We start from the raw sequence: 11,853 nt of genomic DNA on the forward strand, positions 1-11,853 counted from the left end.
GATAATAGTACTAGAACACACCTTATGATAGATAATGCTTACTCCTAACTCGGTATGTATAAAAAAATCATACTTATTAATCGCTTCATTGATTGTTGGATATTTATATAAAAAGTTGTCTCACATTATATCCGGGCGAGGACGGAGAGTGATTGTCTACAGACAAGGAGCGGCTCTTGTCAGGCTTCCAGTGAAAGAGGTACATAGAAGAATCTAACATTCACCGGAATGAGAGGGATCTAGAGACTGTATAAGTATGAGACTATATGGTTGAAGGATTACTTAAAGGAATTAATTTGGCTACTCATATCGTATTTGTTTTTCGGTAGCCTAGTAATTTAGGGATGAGTGACCTTTTGGGAAGTTTTTTCGAAAAGTGTGCTGACAAAACACATTGGAAGTTGTCGGGGCGTTACAATCATGGTATTATTTAATTAAATTTAAATGCTAAATGTTAAGATATAACAACTCATGTTTTTGAAGTTTAACAAACAATACTTAACCAAGTAATTTTTATAAAATGTAGTGTCTAACGATTGTATGTACTAAAGAATAATACTTTATGAAATAAGTGTTTATCAAATATTATCTATCCAAAGTATTGAACGAGATAAACATTTAAAATGAATGTAGTGTTTTAAGTAAATTTTGTCCAAACAAGAACCAACGTCTAACATAATGGAAACATCCAAGGAGTTAAAAGTCGATGCTTAAGATTTAATATCCAAATGTGTTAAGCCACTAAGCGTATGATAGAACTAATCATTTGTAAAACGCTAAATGCTATCAAATGATATATGATTATCTTATATCTCAAACGTGTCTAATGATTGACACAAAAAACGCTAAATGTTATAGAACTTCTAATAGAGTGTCTAAACATTATAGCGTTTGAACGAAAGATACAATGTTTGAACAAATGATAGAGCCTTTGAACATTAGCTCTACTAAACAATGTAAAGCAGCTTAGACAACTGTATGAAAGAAGTGTTTAAAGATTATATCATCTAAATCTAATACATCAAATGTTTTGCTTCAAAGGATTTATTAAACGATGTTGACATGTGTCAATGTGCTTTGAACACGTAATGTGCTTTATGATCATCCTCTAGACCTTTTGTTCCTTTAGACTGGCTTGCTAGACTTGATATTTGGCCTGGGTCAACTCGATTCCACTTTCGACCTAATCGACTTCGTTCAACTTTCGACTTAGCCTTATTGTGCCCAATTCTTCGACTCGGGTCGGCTTAGCTTAATCTTTCAGCCCAAGCCAGCTTTCAAGACTAGCTGACTTGACTCAATCTTTCATCCTGTGTTGACTCGTGTCAATCTTAAAATTCTAAACTGACTTATCTCGACATTACGATCTTGGAAGACTCAACTCTATCAACCTTGATTTGACCTAGATGCAACCTGACTTTGACCTAACTTGAGTGACCTATTGACTTGGTCTCAACCCAATACGTTCAATCTTGACATAGAAGACCAACGACTGGCACTCGCTGACCCATGGATTGGTTTTGGTCCATAAGGCTTTAGTTGCAAATATGCCATAACCTTTTTTATGTGGACCTTTTGCTCTCGTGCAGGTCAAGTTCAAACCTTGTAAACTAGGCTAAATTGACAACATTACACTTCTAAAAAGAAAGAAAATCACAAAATATCATTTTTACATCCTGAGTCTAACAACCAAATATCATTGCATTCATTTCCTTTGTAGATCTTCCTATGCACATTTCTTCTCCCTGATCAAGGTTGGTGTGTTCTGTATAGTTTGCGTAGGGGAGACGTTCATACTTGAAATGTCTCTGTTTATGAGATCTTAGCATTCAACAATGGAATTATTAAACGCTCTTCCTCTGCCACTGCCTTTATCACGTCCTCTACCTCTGGTGTTGAATTGTTCCTCGGTACGTAAAGAAGAAAATCCTATGTAACCTTTAATGTTTGTTTAGTTACGTCGTGTCGTTTTATCTTTTATTCATGAATAAGCAACGAATTTTGTAACTCGTCTATTGTCATCTCATTGATATCTTTAGATTCCTCAATTGAGCACACAATTAATATAGTTGAATGTGCGTAGAATTTTTTCAACGATATGTCCATCTTCCATGACCTCGCCTACTCTTATCATTGGCAATTATCATCACCCTAGAAATATAATCATTCACGCATTCACCACTTTTTACATTTCAAGAAGTTCAAACTCCCTCCTAAGCCTTTGAAGTTGAACTCGTTGAACTCATACATTTCCCTGATATTTCTGTTTCATTGAATCCCAAAGTACTTTGGATGTTGCTTTGTCGGTGATTGTCTTTAGAATATTTTTGTCAGTGAACTGGAAAAAGGAATTCTTTGCTTTCAGATCCTTTAGCTTTTGCTCCTCCAGTGTGCGATATGTTCCAGTGAGTGCCTCCAATAGTTTAGGTTCTTATAGCCTTCCTCCACCACACTCCAATATTCCTTTGATCTTAGCAAGTTTTCCATTAGCATGGACCAGTAATGATAATCAACATCAAATCTAGGAATGCTAAGAAAGTTGTTGTCAAGCATGATGTTTTGTTTTCTGAATATCGGGCCCGTGTATGGGCTGTGGTACCAGTGTTTAGTTCTCATATGTATGCGTGAAGAATAACTATTAAGCTTGATTTATTCCAATGAAATAAATGGCATTAAAACGTCAAACAAAATTCACAGGAAGGACTGACGAACATTAGCAATGGTCGATACACTCTCTTCTGAGATTCTGGAGAGCTTCGATTGTTCAACAGAACCATTATTGCAAAGATAAAATACAGACACAAACTCAGAAACTATTCAAGTTAACTACAATTGGACTCCTAACGCGGTTCTTGTGATTAGTCCATGTCAACGACCCATACTCATATACGAAATCAGTGGTGTTCTCAGTTTTGGACTTCAAGGTCAATGAAACTCGAAACTCTTTTTTCTCACCCTTTTCCTTGAATTTCAGTTTCGCTGGATCAACAGAAACTGTAACATTTGGTGGCGCCTCAATGCGAACTCTATACACGCTTGGGGACCCAACATTTGTAACTGTTCGAGAAACAGTCACAGATTGTCCATACTCAATCCGAGGAATCGTGATTGTTGGGTAATTGAAATCTGCTAAACTGAAGGACTTCGGACAAGTGAAAGGCTTGCCGTAGAACAACATAAGCCGAGAACTGTCGTAGCCACGACCACACAAATAGTTTAAATAATCAGTAGTATTTAGGTCATATATAAGTCCAGGGTATGCAGCACGATTAGGTCGAATGTGGCCTGCACCTAAGTCATATGGTGTTGACTCCTTCAATGGTGAAGCTCGGATACGCCTTCCAGAGTTATCTTTTGTAGTTGCTGCAAAATGCATGAAATTTTATAATTAGCGTGTGTGAAAAATTAAGTGGAAAAATGTAATGCATGCATATATAATTTACCTGAGGTAATGATTGCTGACTTAATAGCAGCTGGGCTCCAATTAGGATGGAGGGCTTTGAGCAACCCAACAACACCAGCAACATGAGGACACGACATTGAGGTGCCAGACAATGCAGTGTAAGGAGTTATTGTTTGGTCAGGTTTTGTGGGATCTAAGGCTTCAGTATAAGCAGCAATGATATTGACTCCTGGTGCAGTGATATCAGGCTGAAACACACAGAAAAAATTGCAGTCATACAATTATTTCATATTTAAATCCTAAAGGTCGAATTGATCATCAAGGAAAAATTGAACCTTGAGGATTGCTGGGTCGAGGAGATTGGGACCCCTTGATGAAAATGCAGCCATAACTGGAGCTGGCTTCGTACCCAGTTTTGTTCTCACTCTAGAAATATAAGCCACGGGAGACCTGATGATGACATAAAATGGTCCTAACCATGAAACCAAACCAAAAGTAGCAAAACAAGTTGAAGTACGAGAAAGAGAATTACTTGGTACGGTTGATGTAACTAAAAATGTATTTGCCAGTCTCAAAGTTTACATGTGTAGCAGGAAGCACATGGGGATCGGATATAATTTCATCATCTAAGGCCCCACGATTAGCCAGAATCATTCCAACAGCTCCTAAACTAGCAGCTACAGCACCCTTCTCTACTCTACCATTTACGCCGCGAAGACACACCAATATCTTACCCTTCACCTTCCTAGCATCAAGAGTGCCATTCGTGCAAAAAAAGCTGCAAGAATGGACTATGTTACAAGAGAGAACAACACAAACATGAATATTTATACAAGATGTAGTTGACATCATGAGTGTTTTTACGCGTTAACAGAAGATGATTCCGATGTAGTTAGTGCTTGTTCAGAGGTGATCAATGGGTACTTCTTGTTAGATGGTAAGCCAGATCTTGAAAGGCTAGCTCCCTATAGCAATAACAAAAGAAAAAGGAGGGTAGGTCAGTGCCTCATGATTTGGGTTTTCAATGCTGCCTTGAAAACGAAAAAGAACAAGACAAAAACAAGGTTGTATGTGTAAACAACATACCTCGAAGATTTTCCGGTTACCAAGTATAACATTACTAATGAAGTCCCTGTCGATTGTGCTTGCTCCAACTGTGAGAGTCCACGGTTCATTGTTGGACACAGATCCTTGAATAGGTCCTGCATTTCCTCCAGAAGCCACGAATGTTATGCCGTGGGAAACTGCATGGAAGGACCCTATAGATATACCACTTTCAAAAAACTCAGGTGGATTTTCTGAACCCACAGACATGGTAATCACATCCACACCATCACTTATGGCAGCCTCAAAAGCAGCAACAATATCTGCATCAGTACATCCCGGAGGCCAGCACGCCTTGTAGGCTGCAACTCGAGCTTTTGGTGATCCACCACTTGCAGTTCCATTGCCAAACCCAAAAACATTAGCTCCAGGAACAGCGTTACCACCAGCTGTTGATAAAGTATGTGAACCATGACCTCCGTAGTCGCGTGCACTAACCATCGACATATTCAGTTTTTTACCAATACTTGACTCATAGCCTTTGTAGAAGTATCTTGCTCCAATAAGCTTCCTACATGCAAATCAGTTCAAATATTAAACAAGATTAAAACTAAAGATCTTAGGCTACAAAATGAATGAACCTGTTGCATTTAAGATTATCTTCCGTTTGACAGATTCCACGCCATCTTTTTGGGATGGGTCCAAACCCTTCATCACTAAAACTCTTGGATTCAGGCCAAACACCTAACACACGTCACACAGCAACAGAAAAATTAAGATTTATTACTATTCATTAAAAATGTCAAAGCATTTAGTAACTTTGTTTTTCCTTAATTTAACTGTTAAAGAGTTACTATTTAAAATAATTAAAATAAAAAGTAACTAACATGAAATTCATAATTGCTCTGACTGATAATTACCTAATAGAGTAAAGTTTTACAAAAACTCCTGAAACTGTAGTGTAGGCATATTTGTTGTAATATTGTATTTATCATCATGACAGTTAAATTTATATTAAAATCAGTACAGATTATATATTATACATATAATCTTTTTTTACGCAATGTAATATGTTTTCTTTAATTTTAATAATTTATAAATGTAATGATAAAAATAAAGTGTTTGATTAATTGTGATTTACCTGTATCGATATTTCCAATAATGACATCTTCACCCTTAGTCTTCCCCCATAATGACTGAGGTGGAAAAGCACCATTTCTTTCTAATCCAAGGAAGTTCCAGGAGTGTGTTGTGTGCAATTTATGCCTTTTGTTTAAGAAAACTGATATGACACTGGGATGCTCTACATGCATCAATCACAAACAACAGTTACAACATCAAAATAACAGTTTCTCAAATAATACAAGGTACACATTTTGCAGAATAAATGCATATACTTGCAATATTTGCTGCTTCATCTTCCTCAAGTACTGCAGCAAACCCATTGATATATCTATTATAAGAATAAAAGATTGCTTCCTTGGCCTTTTCTATGCTGTCAAAAAGAAAAAAAACATGTAATCAATCTATGTTGGTTTTGTAGACAAAGTATTTCAGAAAGTTGGGTTAAAATCTATACCTTCCCACGTAAGATCCAAGAAAATCATGGTGAGAGTCTGTGACAGATTCAAGATCAACCAAAGAAGGATTTGGACCAAAAGAATGTGATCCTAAGTATACAATATACGACTGAAAAAAAAAACAAAAACATGAATAACATAAAATTAAGAATGTTATTGTAAAATAAAAACAGTGTTAATTAGGTAACACTTTGTTTTGCCATCACAAGAAGCTTAAAATAATTTTCAAGGCTAAAAAGTAGAAATTGTTGAACAATAGAGCTTGCCTGTCTGAGTGCTTGGATATGATCTTGCAGCAGAATGCAAAGAACAAGTGAAAATAAGACATGAGAAATGGGTCGTGCCATTGGTGAGTTGTTTTGTTTTGCACAATATGCAAGGTTTTTATACTTATCAAATCAAGTCAACCTACTCCCCTTATTGAGTATTGCCAAACTATGTCCATATATCATTTAATGTTTCTTATTAATGCAAGGATTGTGTTTAATAATAAACTTAATGAATAATCAAATTCTTTAAAATAAAATTAATATAATAAATTCTGCTTTTGGTATGAAATTCTATCAATATGGCATATCTGATAATAATACAAACAATAAAATGCATCAGTAAAATATTTAACTTCATTATTCTATATCTAGTTAATAATAGTAGTAGTAAAATACAATGATATAGGTAATTACCCCAGAATGCATCTAGAGTTGACATTACTTTTTATTTCATGGAATGTTTTAAATAAGTAATTATCATTTCCTTATGTTTCATATCCCTTTTTAATCATTATATTTATATATTTGACTTTTGTAGATAAAATAATACCTATTTGTATATATGAGACCATGATTATGATAAGCAGCTTTAATCCAGAGAGGTGTTTATTTTCTTTACCTTATTTATAAGGTAAAATATCTTTTTTGTCCCAGTTTTGGTTACGAATATTTGAAATGGTCTCTATTTTATTTTTCTATTCAATATAGTCCTAAAAAACGTAATTATGTTCAATTTAGTCATTTTTCTGTTCAATGTAGTCCTAAAGAACGTAATTTATGTTCAATTTAGTCCTTTTTACAAACTTCGTGAACCACAAACAAGGACTAAATTGAACACAAATTACGTTCTTTAGGACTACATTGAACATAAAAAGGATTAAATTGAACATAATTACATTTTTTAGCACTATATTGAACAGAAAAATAAAATGGGGACCAATTTGAATATTCGTAACCAAAACTGGGACAAAAAAAGATATTTAACCTATTTATAATATATATACAGAGAGAGAGTGTGTTTTGTGAGATATGTTTGCTACGTTTTATGTTGCAATAAATTGACTTTATTATACACTGATTAAAATAAATTAATATTATTTTACGTTAACAAGTCATTAAATGAGTCATTAAATGAAATGAAATATTTATTTTGTTTAGTTTCTTAAATAGTCAAACTGGATGTAATGGGATATTAATATATTACTGTTACAAAAAAACGGTTTATCATATAAACTATTTTAACTTTTAGGAATTACAAAACTTATCATTCCAAATATTTTTATTTTTATTTACGCCTTATATTTTTCATGTATTTATAAATAATATACATTCAATACACAAAATACTTTGTCAGTAAATATATAAAATGAGAATAGGATGTAAAATATATAAAATGAGAACCCAATATTAATAATAATTAATTAGTGTATAATATAAAATACTTAAAAATTAAAATATAATTTTACAAATAATTATAAATTCAATAATCATATACATGCATTATAATAAAAGAAAATACTATCATATTAAGATCATTTATTAGATTTTATGAACTCGGATGAACAGATATATATATATTACATTAAAAATGATATATTTTATTATATTAAACGAATGATATCGTTTTAATAAATATAAGAAAATTTTAAAGTTTGGATTCCTTCTATAAATTAACGACTGGTATAACTTTTGTAACATATCCTATTTTAAAAAAAAAAAAGTTTAATGAGTTGATCTGTCTGTCTTACTCCACGTATTGTTTGACATAAAACAGATAGTTGATTTGTTTTTGTCTTTTATTGAATCTTTTTCATATTTCGATAGAGAATTTGATAAGCTAATGATTTTTTTTTGTGTTTCAGAATACGGTTAANCAACATGTTAACTAATCGATTACAATAAATTGGATCGGATTTTGTGATTTTTTCTTCTGCAGTACCTCGTGACAAGTGTGAATAATTAAGTTTTGAGTTATTGAATTTTATTAGAATGTTTTTTTGTGCTAGGACTTTCATGTGAGTTGAACATAAATAGAACTCTAAGGTGTGAGCTTAGCGAAAATTGATGTGTCACTTATAAATTGGGAAGTTGTTTTTCAATGATGCATAAAAGCTTGTTCTAATTTGGTGTTGTTCCCTTCACCTCCCCAAGTCGGTCCTGCACCTCCTCATTATTTTAATTTATTTCAAAAATATTTTATACCTCCCCATTATTTTCTTTTATTCCAAAAATACCCTACATTTCCCCACTATCCTTAACAATCTTTCTTTTTCTCTCTCTGCATTTACATGGTTCAGATTTGAATTTGTGATATATATTACAAAATATAAAATTCAGAGGAAACTTCAATAGTAGTACTTCCACCATTTCCATTTTATAAAATTAAAAGTTAGATGCAACTACAAAATAATAAACATAATAATATTAATAGTAAATAATGATATATTATTATTATATACTAACTTTATAATGACGAAAGAACTAAATAAATTCTGAACCTTTAACAAATAACCTTTTTTTTTATATTTTAAGTATTTAATAATATTTTTATATTATTTATCTAATAAATTAAATATTATATTCAAATTATTTGAGTCAAACATGTTGGTGAGTTAAAATATAATATAATGTTAAAAATTATAGATATTATATGTAAAAAAAAACACACATATATAAACATTTTTCTAGAAATTTAGAACAAAATTTTACCATTTATTAAGTAATTTGAAAAGAAAAAAATATATTCAATACTGAAAATAAGATTGAATCAAACTTATTTAAGAAAATATATCTCAAGTTCAAATTTGAGTCATGTAAATGCTCCATGAGCCATGTAAATGCTTCATTAATGTAGAGAGAGAAAGAGAAAGATTGTTAAAGATAATGCGGAAGTGTAGGGTATTTTTGGAATAAAAGAAAATAATGGAGAGGTGTAAAATATTTTTGAAATAAATTAAAATAGTGGAGAAGTGCAAGATCACTTGGGGGAGGTGGAGGGAGTAACACCCTTCTAATTTTGTATTCCTATCTTGGGATTGCAAAGTGATTTTTATTTGAGGAATGGTTTTGTATGTGACAAAAAAAATGTATGAATTGAGAAAGTTTTGTTATTTTGGAAAATCTTTATGATTGTGTGAAATTTTGGTTGAGATATTTATATGTTAGATCAATGTGTTTTGTAAATTGTTTAGTAATTAAAGAATTTATTGTTCTTGATATGCACTAGGAATTCAATTTTTTTTATATTTTTGTTATATGCTTAAATTTCAAATCTTATTTTATTTGGGATCTGGTTCAGTAGAATTTGGTTTTTTCATAATTTTAATTAAATTATATATTTTAAAATATAAATGTATGTTATAATTTAATTTATTTTGTATACTTGGTCTCTTAAAGAAAATGTTATATCTTCATTTTTATTGATTTTGAATTAATATGAAAATTCAAATAAAATAAATTAGTTTAATAAAATTATGGTATTTCCTGTCTTGGTGGATTACTTTGAGAATAAAAAGTCAAGCTATTACGAATTTTATGAAGAGAAATTATCATTACAATAAAAGTGTAAAAATAAAATATTAAATAGTTCCAAAGAATGGAATGGGAAGGATGAAGTTGTATAGATGACTTTGAACCAATAAAACTTTATGTGCATAGATGTCAATTTGAGACTTCGTGATTTTTCTATATATCACTCGTGGTAATCATCCAAATGTGTTTGATAAAAAATAGGGATAATAATTTCAAAACATTCCAATATTGGAATAGGCTAATGTTATTTTTCAATTAATATTATTAATAAATTTTTGTAAATATCTTATTGGTATTTTTCGGTTAATGTTGATGTCAATATATAGGTTGGTTTTAGGTCAATCAACCATGGTTATTTTTTTCAAACATTATTAATACCATTTGTTAATATTTTCTCCATTAACATTGGCTAAACTATGTTTCAATTAGTCAATATTTTTTATTGATGACATGGAGCCTATTTATGGACCAATGTATATAAGTCATTCTTTTACGTTCAATTTTAATAAATTATTTTTTCAATTGATATGGTTGAAATTTAAAAAAAAAGTTATTTTTAAAAAGATGTTTTTTATGAGCTATCTTTTGGTAGATGTTTATAAGATTTCTTTTATTCATGGTTTAATAAGATTTTTTAAATTTTCTATTACTAGTAAAAATACACGCATTAAACGTCCAACCACCAACCACTGATTAGCCCTTACGCGTTTGTCCAATCAACTTTAAAAATGATTGGTGGAATTTTTGTAAATAAAATTAATGTAATTATTAAACGTTGTTTATAATTATAATTAGGCAGTATATAAAACATCAAATGTCCCAGCTTTAGACCTTAAAAGGTTACTAAATTCAATAGAAATTTTGAACGGAAGATTGAAAATTTGCGTGTCTTCTCTTTTCAAACTTTTCTCGAACGAAGTTTGACAACCATCACATGTAATTTTCCTTTCATTTGATACAAATGCATGTTAATTAACTACTTTATGTATTATTTTCTTTTCGTGCTCTTTTGCTTCATAGGCGCATTCTGTTTTCTCTCTCACAGGTTACAACACTTTATTCCGATAAACCTATCTTTTGAAGGTTAGTTTTGAATAATTTATTTGTTGGACTTTTTTGTTGTTTTTTTGTTGAACTTGTTTATTGTTGTTGTTTTGTTGAACTTGTTTGGTGTTGTTTGATTGAACTTGTTTATTGTTCGTTATTGTTGTTTGTTGTTGATACTATATTACATGCTTTATAAATATCAAAAAGGATTGTTTTTTAAGTATAGTAGAGTTGTAAAAAGGGATCACAATTAATTAAAAAAATAAAAAAAATTATTAACATCGTATATTGACAAAATTCAAGGTTAAAGTCATAGTCTCCTTATATGAAGTTGTTCGCTAATTCACCATTAAAAGTCCAAAGTATTCGACGTTGTACGTGATTTTTGTACTAGAAGCATTCTAAATCTATGTCTATTTAGATCATATTTATATATTATGATTAAATTTTGAGTTTGTTGTGTTAGGTATTATTTATCATTATATTATTATTTATTATATTTTTTAGATAAGTATTATTTTAATAAAAGTATAAACACACAATCCATATTAATCCTATAAATATTAGTACTCTCCAAGACACACAATCCATATTGATCCTATAATTACGAACCGTCTCCAAGAATTACTCATTTCATACTTATTTTAAGATCTTAACTTGTCATAGGTGGATCTTATTTTCTCTCAAGTGTTACAATCTTGTCAGACTTATACAATTTCACACTCAAGATCCAAATAACAACCTATCCACAATTTCACTCTCTAGGTAACAACAATTTATATTATTATTCACCTCACTTACTAATGCTCGATTGAAACATAGTACAATTATTCGTTCTCTTTCAGGCTAAGTATCGTGGAAAAAATAAAGGCTACCTTGTAAGATTTCCAAATTTCTTCTTCTGTGCCCACATCTTCCTCAAATGTCACAAAAACATTGTTATTTTTTCCTAATAAATCAAGTTTTTCTATGCATGAAT

General features: G+C 31.0%; 1 protein-coding gene across 1 annotated transcript; it reads right to left on the bottom strand.

Moving 5' to 3' along the window:
* Positions 1–2,806: 2,806 nt before the first annotated feature.
* Positions 2,807–6,374, bottom strand: LOC106766315 (subtilisin-like protease SBT5.4). Its single transcript, XM_022782772.1, has 11 exons — positions 6,294–6,374; positions 6,027–6,136; positions 5,845–5,942; positions 5,589–5,750; positions 5,089–5,191; positions 4,490–5,018; positions 4,268–4,368; positions 3,936–4,181; positions 3,739–3,853; positions 3,444–3,651; positions 2,807–3,363 (listed from the first exon to the last, which is right to left on the bottom strand). Exons 1-11 carry the CDS (start codon positions 6,372–6,374, stop codon positions 2,807–2,809), a joined length of 2,310 nt encoding a protein of 769 aa, XP_022638493.1.
* Between the last annotated feature and the right edge of the window lie 5,479 nt (positions 6,375–11,853).

Source organism: Vigna radiata, chromosome 7 (assembly GCF_000741045.1).
Source record: "Vigna radiata var. radiata cultivar VC1973A chromosome 7, Vradiata_ver6, whole genome shotgun sequence".
In the NCBI taxonomy this organism is placed as follows: Eukaryota; Viridiplantae; Streptophyta; class Magnoliopsida; order Fabales; family Fabaceae; genus Vigna; species Vigna radiata.

Bases quoted from the DNA above. Each gene is read 5' to 3' on its own strand.
- LOC106766315 (XM_022782772.1), bottom strand. From the start codon at position 6,374: ATGGCACGACCCATTTCTCATGTCTTATTTTCACTTGTTCTTTGCATT. The intron at 6,137-6,293 runs GCAAGCTCTATT...TTTTTTTTTCAG, and splicing joins ATATCCAAGCACTCAGACAG to TCGTATATTGTATACTTAGG. The intron at 4,369-4,489 runs GTATGTTGTTTA...TTATTGCTATAG, and splicing joins GTAACCGGAAAATCTTCGAG to GGAGCTAGCCTTTCAAGATC.